Genomic DNA, 17177 nt, shown 5'->3' with positions numbered 1-17177 from the left:
TAGTGGACACTGGACACTTTTGGATTGTGTGAGGCCCAATGAATATCTGAGCGCTATGTGACAGGCTCGATGGCACAGCTGTGACCAAAGTGACTAGAGGATAAGGGAGATTTTGAATTTCTGCAGACACTTGTGGACACTGGATACTTTTGGATTGTGTGAGGCCCACTGATATCTGAGCGCTATGTCACAGGCTCGATGGCACAGCTGTGACAAAAGTGACTTGAGGATAAGGGAGATTGGATTGCTTTTAAAAAAGCAGTTTGCAGAGCAGTGGGTAAACAGCAATGCCAGCCTGTCAGGAAGCCTTAAAAGGCAGCCCAACAACCAACACCACTGATACCCCACAATATAGCCTCCCCTTGCACTGCACACACAGTGACTGGTGTGTTGTGCAGGCCAAATCGCTAGCAGCAGAAGCAGTTTTTTTGTCTTCTTCCCTGCCTAACGCTCTCCTTACAGAATCAGCAGCAACCTCTCCCTATACTGAGATCGGCAGAAGTAAGATGGCGGTCGGCATGCACGCCCTTTTATACCCCCTGTGACGCCCACCAAAGCAATCCAATCACTTGCATGCCCTTCTGAAAGATGGTGGTGACCCGTGCCTATGTCATCACGTTGCCCACAGTGTCCGTGGATCCTGATTGGCTGAAAAAGAGCGCAAAACAAACTTTTGAAACGCGACTTTGGCGCGTAAGTCGCCGACCTCGTGGCCGACCTCATCCTAGGGTCGGGTTTCGTTTCATGAAACCCGACTTTGCCAAAAGTCGGCGACTTTTGAAATTTTTCGACCCGTTTCGCTCAACTCTAGTTAGCAGCTTTTGCACAAAGTGTCACCCGCATACCTGCAAAGTTTTTCAATACGAAAATGTTTCAATAAAATGCCGGTCGTGTTTTCTCCTGGATAATTTTTTCCATCATTTTTCAGTCTGAGTCTTTTTTTATATTAATATTAATTAGCAAGCAGCTCCCAAGAGGAAGCCACCTCAACAATGAACAGGTTACTTCTTTTAGCTGCTGGTTAAAACAAGTGACAAAAAACAAAATATATGCTCTACAAGTTATTTTTGCTTTGCTATGAATATGTTCAATAGTTTTGATTTTTTTTAGCAATTCCTATTTCAGGTGGGTTTAAGGTGAAATCCGCCTGAAAAAAATGGCATGTGCACATACCCTAATGCTGGACAAGTCCTTAAGAGGAGGTACTGCTATTTTTTTACCTTTTTTACCCTTTTACACAATTCTACTCTTTAGTAGTGTACATAAAATTGGTTTTCTCCAGCTAATCTTCATCCTGGTGTTAACTATGCAGACATTCATTGCCAAATCATTGGTGAAATTTACATCTAAGTTCTGCAGGGAATTATTCATTTTGGAGCAGCTAACTCTGAACAAGGAATTGTATTACAGTTGAGCCTATTCCTGAACATCAGCCATTTTAGAGACTTTGGATCAAGACTCCATTTTGTGCTTGAATTTCTTTGTGCAAAATAAAGAAGAAGCAATTTAGTTGTGTTATCAAACTCTTCCAAGAACTGACCGTCACAACAGATACTATCAGAACTCTATACATTATACTCATAAGTGTGTCTATGGTGATAAGGAAAAAAGCTCATAGAAATGTATTATATTTACAGTTGTGGCCAAAAGTATTGACACCCCTGCAATTCTGTCAGATAATACTCAGTTTCTTCCTGAAAATGATTGCAAACACAAATTCTTTGTTATTATTATCTTCATTTAATTTGTCTTAAATGAAAAAACACAAAAAGAATTGTCCTAAAGCCAAATTGGATATAATTTCACACCAAACATAAAAAAGAGGGTGGACAAAAGTATTGGCACTGTTCGAAAAATCATGTGATGCTTCTCTAATTTGTGTAATTAACAGCACCTCTAACTTACCTGTGGCACCTAACAGGTGTTGGCAATAACTAAATCACACTTGCAGCCAGTTGACATGGATTAAAGTTGACTCAACCTCTGTCCTGTGTCCTTGTGTGTACCACATTGAGCATGGAGAAAAGAAAGAAGACCAAAGAACTGTCTGAGGACTTGAGAAACCAAATTGTGAGGAAGCATGAGCAATCTCAAGGCTACAAGTCCATCTCCAAAGACCTGAATGTTCCTGTGTCTACCGTGCGCAGTGTCATCAAGAAGTTTAAAGCCCATGGCACTGTGGCTAACCTCCCTAGATGTGGACGGAAAAGAAAAATTGACAAGAGATTTCAACGCAAGATTGTGCGGATGTTGGATAAAGAACCTAAACTAAAATCCAAACAAGTTCAAGCTGCCCTGCAGTCTGAGGGTACAACAGTGTCAACCCGTACTATGCGTCGGCGTCTGAATGAAAAGGGACTGTATGGTAGGAGACCCAGGAAGACCCCACTTCTTACCCCGAGAAATAAAAAAGCCAGGCTGGAGTTTGCCAAAACTTACCTGAAAAAGCCTAAAATGTTTTGGAAGAATGTTCTCTAGTCAGATGAGACAAAAGTAGAGCTTTTTGGGCAAAGGCATAAACATAGCGTTTACAGGAGAAAAAAAGAGGCTTTCAAAGAAAAGAACACGGTCCCTACAGTCAAACATGGCAGAGGTTCCCTGATGTTTTGGGGCTGCTTTGCTGCCTCTGGCACTGGACTGCTTGACCGTGTGCATGGCTTATGAAGTCTGAAGACTACCAACAAATTTTGCAGCATAATGTAGGGCCCAGTGTGAGAAAGCTGGGTCTCCCTCAGAGGTCATGGGTCTTCCAGCAGGACAATGACCCAAAACACACTTCAAAAAGCACTAGAAAATGGTTTGAGAGAAAGCACTGGAGACTTCTAAGGTGGCCAGCAATGAGTCTAGACCTGAATCTCATAGAACACCTGTGGAGAGATCTAAAAATGGCAGTTTGGAGAAGGCACCCTTCAAATATCAGGGACCTGGAGCAGTTTGCCAAAGAAGAATGGTCTAAAATTCCAACAGAGCATTGTAAGAAACTCGTTGATGGTTACCGGAAGCGGTTGGTCACAGTTATTTTGGCTAAAGGTTGTGCAACCAAGTATTAGGCTGAGGGTGCCAATACTTTTGTCTGTCCCATTTTTTGAGTTTTGTGTGAAATGATCAATGTTTTTCTTTTTACTTCATTCTCTTTTGTGTTTTTTCATTTAAGACAAATTAAATGAAGATAATAATACCAAAGAATTTGTGTTTGCAATCATTTTCAGGAAGAAACTGAGTATTATCTGACAGAATTGCAGGGGTGTCAATACTTTTGGCCACAACTGTACATACAGTGGCATGTATAACTTTGGGCATCCCTGGTGAAAATGACTGTTATTGTGAAGAGTTAAGCGAGTTGAAGATGAAATGATCTCTAAAAGGCCTACATATTTCCTTGGTATTGTAGACCAATACATATATATATATATAATATATATATTTATATATATATATATACTGTATATATATATATATATATATATATATATATATATATTCTTTTTTATATTTCAAAAATTAAAGAGAGGAAAGTGGTCCAATACAAAAGTTTGGGCACTCTGCATGGTTAGAACCCAGTATCATCTCCTTTTGAAAGTATCACAGCTTGTAAATGATTTTTGTTGCCAAACAAGAGTCTTTTAATTCTAGTTTGAGGGATTTTCATCTATTCTTGCTTGGAAAATTGAACGTGACTTAGCATGTTTCCATTGTAGCATAGTGATCTAACTTTGTAAAAGGAAAGGTGTCAGACACCTGAGTGTAAAGCAGACTACCTGTTTGAATCACTTTTTGTTCCTTCATTGCAATGACATCTACTGTACCTGCACCACGTTGCTTGATACTTATCATAGCAGACGGTCAGTTTGCCATGGCAATAATAAAAATCTCAAGAGTAATCATATACAGTTGTGGTCAAAAGTATTGACACCCCTGCAATTCTGTCAGATAATACTCAGTTTCTTCCTGAAAATGATTGCAAACACAAATTCTTTGGTATTATTATCTTCATTTAATTTGTCTTAAATGAAAAAACAAAAAAATAATTGTCCTAAAGCCAAATTGGATATAATTCCACACTAAACATAGAAAAGAGGGTGGACAAAAGTATTGGCACTGTTCGAAAAATCATGTGATGCTTTTCTAATTTGTGTAATTAACAGCACCTGTAACTTACCTGTGGCACCTAACAGATGTTGGCAATAACTAAATCACACTTGCAGCCAGTTGACATGGATTAAAGTTGACTCAACCTCTGTCCTGTGTCCTTGTGTGTACCACATTGAGCATGGAGAAAAGAAAGAAGACCAAAGAACTGTCTGAGGACTTGAGAAACCAAATTGTGAGGAAGCATGAGCAATCTCAAGGCTACAAGTCCATCTCCAAAGACCTGAATGTTCCTGTGTCTACCGTGCGCAGTGTCATCAAGAAGTTTAAAGCCCCTGGCACTGTGGCTATCCTCCCTAGATGTGGACGGAAAAGAAAAATTGACAAGAGATTTCAACGCAAGATTGTGCGGATGTTGGATAAAGAACCTCGACTAACATCCAAACAAGTTCAATCTGCTCTGCAGTCCGAAGGTACAACAGTGTCAACCCGTACTATCTGTTGGCGTCTGAATGAAAAGAGACTGTATGGTAGGAGACCCAGGAAGACCCCAATTCTTACCCTGAGACATAAAAAAGCCAGGCTGTAGTTTGCCAAAACTTACCTGAAAAAGCCTAAAACGTTTTGGAAGAATGTTCTCTGGTCAGATGAGACAAAAGTAGAGCTTTTTGGGCAAAGGCATCAACATAGAGTTTACAGGAGAAAAAAAGAGGCATTCAAAGAAAAGAACACAGTCCCTACAGTCAAACATGGCGGAGGTTCCCTTATGTTTTGGGGTTGCTTTGCTGCCTCTGCCACTGGACTGCTTGACCGTGTGCATGGCATTATGAAGTCTGAAGACTACCATCAAATTTTGCAGCATAATGTAGGGCCCAGTGTGAGAAAGCTGGGTCTCCCTCAGAGGTCATGGGTCTTCCAGCAGGACAATGACCCAAAACACACTTCAAAAAGCACTAGAAAATGGTTTGAGAGAAAGCACTGGAGACTTCTAAGGTGGCCAGCAATGAGTCCAGACCTGAATCCCATAGAACATCTGTGGAGAGATCTAAAAATGGCAGTTTGGAGAAGGCACCCTTCAAATATCAGGGACCTGGAGCAGTTTGCCAAAGAAGAATGGTCTAAAATTCCAGCAAAGCATTGTAAGAAACTCATTGATGGTTACCGGAAGCGGTTGGTCGCAGTTATTTTGGCTAAAGGTTGTGCAACCAAGTATTAGGCTGAGGGTGCCAATACTTTTGTCTAGCCCATTTTTGGAGTTTTGTGTGAAATGATCAATGTTTTGCTTTTTGCTTCATTCTCTTTTGTGTTTTTTCATTTAAGACAAATTAAATGAAGATAATAATACCAAAGAATTTGTGTTTGCAATCATTTTCAGGAAGAAACTGAGTACTATCTGACAGAATTGCAGGGGTGTCAATACTTTTGGCCACAACTGTACAAGCGTGACTTTATACACACAAAGTAACTGTTTTATGTCCAGGCATTCATTGTATTTTAGTGGACCTCTCTATAACCCCCCCACCCATTTTGCTTTTACTCAGATTTAGTTTCATCAATATACATGCAGTGTTCAGTTTCTATGCATTGTCTTTTCACTAATGCCCTGGTGAGATTGTACTTTCAGACAGGAGCAAAACAACTTGGATAGATGAGCAGTAGGAAAGGACAGGACAGCCGAATGAACAAATGATAAATTTTACAGTTCAGATTTCAACTACCTGGTAAACCTGTTTTAAAATGAATTAGCTCCACTTGTAAAGTAAAAAATGCCAATTCTCACTGTTAGGTACCAAGATTCTCCCACTGCAAGCGATGGATCTCAAGCCTTGTCTGGTGCTGTGGTCTCCCATTCAGTCTCAGCCGCTGGGATGACTGCTCAGCACAGTCTTCGCTCCCAGCGCCTTTGCCAGGCTCATGCTGCATGTGTAGTTACTGCTGGCTCTCTAGCTAAGCCTATGGTGACTAATAGTTTACAAGTGCAGCTCTGTGCTCTGGAGCCAAAGTCTAGATTTTGCCCTACTGAGCATGTCCATGATATGGTGCCTTCCCATTGTTGCTTGGATGTCGGGTGCTCTGGTGATGTGGCAGCTTCAGATTGGTCCACATGCAAGGTCCTGTCTGTCTGGACTTTAGCAAGGTATAAAAAGCTCTCAATGGCGCACGCTTGTGTGCTACTATCATGTGTGTTTGGTGTGTTGGTCGCTAACTTACCACCTTGTGTGCACGTGTGCCGCTAATAGCACTGTGAGTGTTGGTCTAGACAGGCAGTGTAGGGTGGGAATTCCCGTTTGAACTTAGCATCTGCATCGGGTGTCCTCAGACGCACCGTGTGTCAGAGCAGAGTCGACCACCAGCTTAGTCTTCCTTGGGGGGTCAAGTAATAGGGACCCCAATTAGTATTTTTCTATACGCCTGTGCAGTCTAACAGGGTATAGTCCTTTTTGCGTTGCTTCATAGCACCGCTCTGTGGTGTAACTTTTTACGTTTTCGCACAGCCTTGTTCCGCCATTGTGCTAGCTGCGGTTTCTCCCTCACTGCACGGTGGACCCAGGGTTGCGAATGCACCTTATCATTATATTTTATTTGGTGCCTTCTGCCAACCCTAACACTCACCTACCTCATCAGCGCCATTCCAACAATGTCATTACTGGATCTCCTGGGGCTCGTGTGACATTATTATGCAGGACATGAGTGTTTGCTATTAATATTGCAAGAGGGACTAATTAATTAATTAAAAAAAAAATATGTTTTACAGGTAATGGACAACCCCTTTAAATAATTTAATTAGGCCCATCAAATCAACACTTACTTTAGCTGATAAAAAAAGATTGTACGGAGACCTTAAATCACAGGAATAAAATGCAAGAGAGCCAAAATCTGTTTTAAAAAATTAAAAGTATTTTAAGGCAGTGACAAGGACTGAGTCACACAGAGAAAATTATGGTTTATACTTACCATTTTGTAAATACTAAAAATTATGAGATTTCTTCCATAACATAATTCTAATATGTACAAAAGAATCAGAGAAAGAGGTCATCATACAAGTTTAATTATGAAATGTAAAGTATTAATTTTTCCCATAGACCTTAATTATGATGCACATGACTTAAAATCAGTTTGATAACTAAATTGCTGCATTTTTCTTTTACAGGGAATATATTTGTCGTAAGCCTGGCTGTGGCTGATTTGGTGGTGGCCATTTACCCATATCCCTTGGTTGTGACATCAATATTTCGAAAAGGATGGAACCTTGGATACCTTCATTGCCAAATTAGTGGATTCTTGATGGGAATAAGCGTCATAGGATCTATATTCAACATTGCTGGGGTCGCAATCAATCGCTATTGCTACATTTGTCATAGCCTCAAATATGACAAGTTGTACAGTGACAAAAATTCATTATTCTATGTGGTTTTGATTTGGGTGCTCACATTCATTGCGATTGTGCCAAATTTATTTGTTGGATCTTTACAATATGATGCCCGGATCTACTCCTGTACGTTCTCACAGTCTGTTAGCTCAGCGTACACCATAGCTGTGGTGTTTTTCCATTTTATACTCCCAATTACCATTGTAACTTTTTGCTACTTACGTATATGGATCTTGGTTATTCAAGTAAGACGTCGGGTGAAACCAGACAACAAGCCCAAACTGAAACCTCATGACTTCAGGAACTTTTTGACAATGTTTGTGGTATTTGTGTTATTTGCAGTCTGCTGGGCCCCATTAAACTTTATAGGTTTGGCTGTCGCTGTGAACCCAGAGACAATTCTACCTAAAATCCCGGAGTGGTTGTTTGTTGGCAGTTATTACATGGCATATTTCAACAGTTGCCTTAATGCCATAATTTATGGCCTCCTGAACCAAAACTTCAGGAGGGAATACAAGAGGATAATCATCTCTATTTGTACTGCAAGGATGTTCTTTCAGGAAAGTTCTAATGACGGAGCAGAGAAGTTTAAGAGCAAGCCATCACCGATGTTAACAAACAATAATCAAGTCAAGGTTGACTCGGTATAAACTTGGATTGTATGTGCATATATTAACATTATTAAATGGGAACTCCACATTGATTTTAAAGAGAAACTGTCAGCACGGTTTTGAAATGTAAAATAAACACATGGGTTTAATGGCGCTGTTATTTAGATTCATTTGATATCTTTCGTGAAGAAATTTGCTTTCTTTGTTTTTTTATCAGCTTTTGAAGTATTCTTCTAATGAGATTTAGGTGCCAGGGGCCGGACTGTTCCCAGGGTCTTATCCACCTGTCCAAGCCCCTCGTTCGGCCCCTTTGAACAACAAATCACTGATTTTTTAGTGTCTTGTCTCCGGTATGGCGCCATCCAGGCCACGGGTGGTGAATGCACAGATTGAATTCTCAGCAGGTCTATAATAAAATGGTTCTGTTGGTGGTACATGCGCAAAATGAGATCTCATCTCAATAACATTTTAGAGATCACTGTTCATGCTCTGCGCCATTTTATTGCAGACAGCTTGGAAATTAATCTGTACATGCGCTAACCAAAGCAATGATGACATCAGCACTAGATTTGAAACAGGAGGCAGGCTGGCTGATTTTTCAATGACCTGTCATTCAAGCATCAGAGGCAGGCAGATTGGTCGTGTAAGAAGGAGAAGACCCGGTGCACCATCCCTCCTATGTCTCAAGAAGAAAACATCCTATGCTGATGTCTTTACTTTATATTGCAAAATCGTGTTGACAGATTCTCTTTAAATTGGCTGTATGCTATCGAAGAAAACAAGCAACTTTCATCCATAAACAGTTCCATGTCTATTCTCAGTTGTGTCTGGTATTACAGATCGCCAACGTGAAGTGACTCTAAGGCCTCTTTCACACTTCAGTTTTTTACAATCAGTCACAATCCGCCAGGTTTTGAAAAAAACGGATCCGCAATTCTCTCTCTCTCTCTCTCCTTTTGGCGGATTTTGACTGATGCAAAAAACTGAAGTGTGAAAGAGGCCTAAGCTGCAATATCGCACTTATGGTCAGATGTGGTGGAGCTGTTTTTGAGAGAAAGTATACATACTTTTTTAAAACCTGGATAACTTTTTTGAAGGGGATTTATGCTTTAAAGTATCTTTTCAAAACAAGCTATAGTACATGTGTACATGAGGATTAAGATTATCTCTGGTCACTATATGACTTGTATCCTGCATTTTTCACCAGTTTTCCCCTGTGCATGCTGTATCTCTATTTTGCAATTGACTCTGAGCTACTGGTTGGAGACTAGCAGCTAGGATGTCACCTATACCCTGAACACAAAGAAAGAAGGATTCCAGCTCTTTTTTTTCCTTTAGTATTATGCAGAGAAAAACAGCAGAGACATGGAGGAATTTATATTGCAGTACTGTGGTTTGTAGCTGTGAATCCAGCGCTGGCATAAACTATCTACGATCCATCTCTCTGCCTCTTACACGGATTCTCACTCTGCTGCTCTCCTCCTCACTCCTCTCTTTTCCATATAGGTCTAAATATACTGTGCAACCTGACACACTTGTAAAGAGCAAAAGTTATTGAATTTTGAGTTGAGGAGTCAGGAGTGAGATGAAAAGGTGGCTTATAAGTGGAGAAAGAAAGAAAGAGACATATTGTTTTTATAACATATATACTGCAAAGATTCTTATAATAACTTTATAATATTGATTTATCCAAAGTCTGTTTAAAGTACTGTTCTCATTTAAGCATTCTGTAAAATACACCATCAATGTACTTGTATTTTCTCCGCTTTTAGTAATGTCATGGTGCATTCATTCCACTGAACTTGAGTTTAGAATTGAACTTGCTGTCTACAAAGTAACACTATTATTATCTTACATTGCCTACTTTAAGATGTCATAGGCCCCGATTACCTTCAGAGGTCGTTGAGCCCCCGGACCAGAGCATTTTTGTACATTTAGACCCAGCACTGTGTCTTTGACTGCCATTTATCTAGAGATCTGATACCCCAAAACGTTAATAAGGACATCAGCATTTGTACAAATCTTAACCATGTGTTCCCCCTCCCTTTAGGTTGAATTTAACATATATGGAAAAGTTAAAAGAGGTCCTCAAGTCTAAGAAGGAAAGGTTGCAGTCATTTTCTGGAACTGTAGATTGCCGAATTGCTACAATGTGCGATACATATACTGTATGGATTCTCCTGTATTCCCCATGGAATGGATGTAGTAATTTGCATATTTGTGGGCAGATATCGACTAAACTCTAAAGCATAGTCACAATGTGACTGCAAACGTTCAAATTATATACATATGCTCATGGTGATCACCCACCCACACTTTGTGGAGGACAAGAGAATCATGAGTGTGCGAATCGCTTATTGTCACCATTCATCAGCCATCATTAACACAGAATAAATGTAGACTTTTCTATTTAGTCTGAACAACCCTTTTAAGAGCTAAGCTTTGCAGTAATGTTGACTTTTTGCCTTCTTTCTGAGAATTCACCAGATCATTTAGAGTAGGACTATTGGCTTCAACCAATGCATCGTCATACTGTATGTGAACATAAAAGTTTTTCCACTTCACGTATTTCCATAAATATCATAAATATCACGTATTTCCATAAATATATCACTGTCACTTTAAAATGTTAAATAATAATACCGTATACACTCGAGTATAAGTCGACCCGAGTATAAGTCGAGGCACATAATTTTGCCACAAAAAAACGGGTAAACTTATTGACTCAAGTATAAGCTGGGTATGCATTGTCCCCTCTTCCCTATCCTGGTATGCATGGCTCCCCCCCATCCCTGTCCTTGTATGCATGGTTCCTTATCCCCTATCCTTGTATGCATGGTTCCTATAAAAAGAAACACATTCTACTTACCTTCCTGCACGCCCTCGCTGCATCTCCTTCCGGTGCAAGCAGCTCTTCCTGCTGAGCAATGACGTAGCCCCGCTCATTAAGTTAATGAATATTCACTCCACGCCTGTGGAAGTGGAGAGGTATGAATATTCATTACCTTAATGAGCAGGGCCACATGATCGCTCGGAAAAGGAAGAGCTGCTGGCACTTGAATGAATGAGATGCAGCGAAGGCACACAGGAATGTAAGTAGGATGTGTGCTGGAAGCCGATGACTGTGACTGTAGCTGTGCGCTCTATAAGAGAAATGAATATTCACTGCCAGTGCAGTGAGTATTCATTTCTCTTTAGCAGTGGGCACAGGTTTTAGCCGCCGGCTCCTGCCTCTGTGACCTGCCGCTCCCCCTCCACGCCGTCTTTCTGGGACAATGACTAATGTGTAAGCCGAGGGGGGCATTTTCAGCACAAAAAAAGTGCTGAAAAACTTGGCTTATACACGAGTATATATTGTAAATGGAATCTGTCAGCATGTTTTGTTATGTAATCCGAGAGCAGAATAATGTAGGTGCAGAGACCTTGATTACAGCAATATATCACTTACTAGCCTGTGTTGCTGTTTCAATAAAATCACTGTTTTATTAGCAAGACATAATCACTTTAGGACTAGTTGCTTTGTCATTTTTGGTTGTTGTTTAATCTTTATTTTTAGTTTTGAGTTAATGATGTACTCGTGGTCTGGGATGGCCTGTGTAGGGGTCTTCATGTGGTGCTCTGATTAGGTATTCATCTGTATGGACTTATGACTAGTCACCGATCCCTTAGTGACCTGCCCCCTGTTTTACATAATGAATATTCTATATATTGAAAAAAATATCACTTTCGGCGACACCTGCGCTGCAGCATGATCGCATGTATAATATACATATAATTAAGTTAATTAGTGCTATAAATAAATTCATTAAAAATGTCTCCTCCAAATTGGCACTGCCGGGGCCTGCGCAGTAGCAGCTATCGGTCATCACCGATACACCATAGTGCCACCGTTGCTTGTGCAGTATCTTACTAGAAAAAAAAATAGTTTCCACTATCATGGTGTCGGTGAAGCCATACAGATGAATAGCTAATCAGAACACCACATAAAGACCCACACAGGCCACCCTGGGGCACGAGCATATCATTAACTAAAAACTGAAAATAAAGATTAAACCACAACCACAAGACGGATTTCATCATTATAATCAGTATAATGGCGCTGACCTGACACTGTGGGTTACTGTCCACAATCCTGCTGACAGGTTGCCTTTAATAAGTGTATGACAGATATCCTATGTGCATGATTATACATGAAAGATTGTCAATCACTAATTAGGAAGACCTATTTGACTGCTAAGCACAGATAGATCATTGGTTTCAATGAATAAAGTACAATTTTTGCACATTTTTGCCCCTCAAAGTTATGTATAAATCAACTTAGCTTCTCTCAGGCTAGTTTCACACTAGCATATCTACACGCAGCGCACGGCACCGCTAAGCCCCACCCCCTGCCGCGCCCCCTCCGGTCATCTCCTCCCTACTATCGCACAGCACAGCATGCGATCTGCGCACCCTATCTTTAGCATAGGGTGCGCAGACTGTGCGCTGGCCGTGCGCTAGTAGGATTTTGCGTGCACTGCGCCCTTTTGATGGTGCGCCGAGTGCACCAAAATGCAACATGGTGCGTTCGGCGCACACCGGCGCACCATCAAAAGGGCGCAGCGCACGCAAAATCCAACTAGCGCACGGCCAGCGCACAGTCTGCGCACCCTATGCTAAAGATACGGTGCGCAGATCGCATACAGCGTGTGCGATAGTAGGGAGGAGATGACCGGAGGGGGCGCGGCAGGGGGAGGGGCTTAGCGGCACCGTGTGCTGCGTGAAGATACGCTAGTGTGAAACTAGCCTCAGTCTTTAGCAACTTTAGCATTGTGCTTCTAGCAAATCTGACAGCATGTTCAGTGGCACAGGTTCCCTTGAAATCACTATGAGTAAGCTGTCTCCAGTGTCATCCTCTGACAGACTATTGGGACTTCTTGATTGATTCTAATTGAAACTGTATTGAATTAGTTCCCTAAATGTAATTGATAGTAGCCCTGCATAAGGGTCTATCAACTCAAATGTGGGGGTCGGACATTGACTTATATGGCAGCTACCTAAGCTTGTAGCTACCGGAGATATAGCTACAAGACAATTAATTTGTATACAGCAACTGGAATTAAAGGCAAATATGTAACAGCTAGTTGATATTCATGTACATTATATATATAGTGCTGGTATAATGATTTGATCAGTTCATCCACTGGTTTTTCTTTTTCTTATTGCAATGTGATGTGAACATTGTCAATTGAGACTCTAAGCAGCAAAACCATAAAGAAAGACACATTGAAACATGGAGTAAAGAAACACATGTGAAACCAGATTTGTGGGATCTAGTGGGACCATTATTTTGGGAAAAAGACCTCCAGGCTACGGAAGAGCTGTAACCAAGAAGGAGAAGGATTGAGCGGGGTGTCAGATAGCATGGCCTCCATAATTATTCAACTTTCAACCTAATTGAGTTGGATAGTAATGTAAAGGCAAAGCAGCCAACAAGTACACAACTCCTCTGGAAGCTCCTTCAAGATTGTTAGAAGGACATTCCAGGTGACTACATGATGAAGCTGCATGAGAGAATGCAATGGGATGTAAAGCTGTCATCAAAGTAGAAGGTAGTATTTTAACCCCTTCCCGACATTAGACGTACTATCCCATCCACGGTACCTGGGCCCCTATGACCGGGGATGGGATAGTACGTCTAAGCGATCAGAGGCGCTGATCGTGGCTGGGAGTCAGCTGATTATCACAGCTGACACCTGGCACTATGTGTCAGGGGCAGTCACGGACCGCCCTCGGCACGTTAACCCCTGGCACACTGCGATCAAACACGTGCTTCCCTGCGACCTCCACAGCAGCGCGATGTGCAGCACTGCTGTGGGGGCCTCTTCCCTGCAGGTCCCCGGATCCAATATGGTGATGGGGACCTTCGGGGGCTTGCAGGGAGCTGGCTTCCTCATGAGGAATTCTGCTTCAATGCCTGTGACAGATCGCTGATCTGTCACAGCGATCTGTGTTGTGACAGATCAGTGATCTGTCACATGACAGTGATGTCCCCCCTGGGACAGTATAATAAAGTAAAAAAAAAGTGTAAAAATAATTTTAAAAAAATCGCTAAATAAATTAAAAAAAAATATTCCCTAATAATTTCATTTTTTGAAAATATAAAAAAACAATAAAAGTACACATATTTAGTATCGCCGCATCTATAATGACCCGCCCTTTAAAACTGTCCCATTAGTTAACCCCTTTAGCAAACCCCTTAAAAAATGTAAATAAAAAAACAAAGCAAAAAATAATGGTTTATTATCATACCGCCGAACAAAAAGTGCAATAAGGCACGATCAAAAAGACGCATATAAATATCCATGGTACAGCAGAAAACGTCATCTTGTCCCGTAAAAATATCATTTTTGTGGAAAAAAATGTGATTTTTTTATTTTCACACCCGGGCGTTATAAACTTCTGTGAAGCACTTGGGTATTCAAAGTGCTCACCACACAACTAGATAATTTCCGTGGGGGGTCTAGTTTCCAAAATGCGGTCACTTGTGGGGAGTTTCAACAGTTTAGGCACATCAAAGGCTCTCCAAACGCGACATGACACCCGCAGACCATTCCATCAAAGTCTGCATTCCAAAACGTCACTACTTCCCTTCCGAGCCCTGATGTGTCCCCATACAGTAGTTTTCTCCCACTTATGGGGTATCAGCATACTCAGGACAAATTGGACAACAACTTTTGGGATTCATTTTCTCCTGTTACCTTTGGGAAAATAAAAAATTTGGGGACTTAAAGCTCATGTTTGTGGAAAAAATATAATTTTTTTATTTTCACGCTCGGGCGTTATAAACTTCTGTGAAGCACTGTGGGGTTCAAAGTCCTCACCACACATCTAGATAAGTTCCTTAGGGGGTCTAGTTTCCAAAATGGGGTCACTTGTGGGAGGTTTCCACTGTTTAGGCACATCAGGGGCTTTCCAAACGCGGCATGGCGTCAAATCCCAATTCCAGCCAAAAAAGTCAAATGACGCTACTTCCCTTCCGAGCTCTGCCATGCGCCCAAATAGTGGTTTACCCCCACATGTGGGGTATCAACATACTCAGGACAAATTGCACAATAATTTTTACAGTCTTGTTACCCTTGGGAAAGTAAAAATTGGGGGTGAAAAGATCATTTTGTGGAAAAAATGTGATTTTTTAATTTTACAACTGTACATTATAAACTTCTGTGAAGCCCTTGGGGGTTCAAAGTGCTCTTCACACATCTAGATAAGTTCCTTGGGGGGTCTAGTTTCCAAAACGTTGTCATTTGTGGGGGGTTTCCACTGTTTAGGCACATCAGGGGCTCTCCAAATGTGACATGGCGTCCGATCTGAATTCCAGTCAATTTTGCATTGAAAAAGTCAAACGGCGCTCCTTCCCTTCTGAGCTCTGCCATGCGCCGAAACAGTGGTCCCCCCCACATATCAGGTATCAGCATACTCAGGACAAATTGCACAATAACATTTGCAGTCCAGTTTCTCCTGTTACCCTTGGTAAAATAAAAAAATTGGACCTGAAGTAATTTTTTTTGTGAAAAAAGTTAAATATTCATTTTTTTAAAACATTCCACAAATTCCTGTGAAGCACCTGAAGGGTTAATAAACTTCTTAAATGTGGTTTTGAACACCTTGAGGGGTGCAGTTTTTAGAATGGTGTCACTTTTGGATATTTTCTATCATATAGACCCCTCAAAGTGACTTCAAATGTGATGTGGCCCATGAAAATAAAATGATGTTGCAAAAATGAGAACTCGCTGGTCAACTTTTAACCCTTAGAACTTCCTAACAAAAAAAAATGTTGGTTCCAAAATTGTGCTGATGTAAAGTAAACATATGTGAAATGTAACTTATTAAGGTTTTTGTGTGCCATATCTCTGAGATTTAAAATTCAAATTTGGAAAATTGCAAAATTTTCGCCAAATTTCCATTTTTTTCACAAATAAACGCAAGTTATTTGAATGAAATTTTACCACTAACATGAAGTACAATATGTCATGAGAAAACAATGTCAGAATCACCGGGATCCATTTAAGCGTTTCAGAGTTATTACCTCATAAAGGGACAGTGGTCAGAATTGTAAAAATTGGCCCGGTCATTAACGTGCAAACCACCCTTGGGGGTAAAGGGGTTTTATTAATCTAAGGTTTCACTCATGACTCTTTACTCCTTTTCACCATATGTCTTCACTTGTGGTTTTGTTGACCTCAGTCTGAATCTACAATGTGCACACACACAGTCATGCAGACCTGCTGATAGTACAGTACTCATTTAATGTATATTTCATAAATCTAAGAAATGTTACTGGGCATGAAAAGCCAGAAAGTCATATACTGTCATAATGCAATACTATACCTCGAGTAAAGGATTCAGGGCACGTTCGTAGATGTTTGTACATTATATTTATACGTTATAGTCATCAATGTACCTGTGTACTATTAAAATGATAAAAATGTAATTTATATTTAACTTCACATTGTTCTACGTTCATAAAGTCAGTTATTTATGCACAAAAAGGGACGCAGATACAGATGGACCCTAAGTGTGAGGATATGATTATTCCTCCAATAGCGCCATTATCAATGCGTCAGCTACAAGGCTTACATCTGTGTGTGTGCAGTACATCATCTGTGCGAACTGTCCTCTACCAAACCAGCAGAATGTACTGAACAAAATGCTGGTCTTATGCTAAGCCATGAGTATTATTACTAAATTTACATTAACCAAAGTATATTCTAACTAATGATCTGCTCTGCACTTGATACACAGTAGACACGAATCTTATTTTCTTACGTGTATAATTACCTATATTTTATGGAGAGCAAGAAATATCTGAACACTACAACGCTGATTGTTCTGAGTGCTGAAATGTATTTACTGTATATATGATTTATTTTTGCACAGAGGCCTAACCACTGCTTATATAAACTTTAAAGACTTTGCACTTTATCTACTTGGACATGTTTTCCATAGATACTTGAACACAGGAATAAGATTTGGCCAGCCATGGTATGCTGTAGGGAAAACCATCTTCAATATCCTGTAGGTGCCTGAGGACAAGTGAACTTTTCAGTTTTTAGAGCGTTTAAGTA

The 17177-nt window shown here is 40.6% G+C and overlaps 1 protein-coding gene across 1 annotated transcript in view; it reads left to right on the top strand.

Annotated features, from left to right (window-relative positions):
- Positions 1-10859, top strand: part of MTNR1A (melatonin receptor 1A) — a 250069-nt gene extending 239210 nt beyond the window's left edge. Inside the window, exon 2 of the mRNA XM_073578840.1 lies at positions 7241-10859. Within this exon, the coding sequence (XP_073434941.1) occupies positions 7241-8109 (869 nt within the window). The 3' untranslated portion in view covers positions 8110-10859. The remainder of the gene's footprint in view (positions 1-7240) is intronic.
- The last annotated feature ends 6318 nt before the right edge of the window (positions 10860-17177 follow it).

Source organism: Dendrobates tinctorius, unplaced genomic scaffold, assembly GCF_039654945.1.
Source record: "Dendrobates tinctorius isolate UK_male_01 unplaced genomic scaffold, ASM3965494v1 ptg000008l, whole genome shotgun sequence".
Taxonomy (NCBI): Eukaryota; Metazoa; Chordata; class Amphibia; order Anura; family Dendrobatidae; genus Dendrobates; species Dendrobates tinctorius.
Note: the sequence above shows the minus strand (reverse complement) of the source record. Positions and strands in the feature narration are given on the sequence as shown.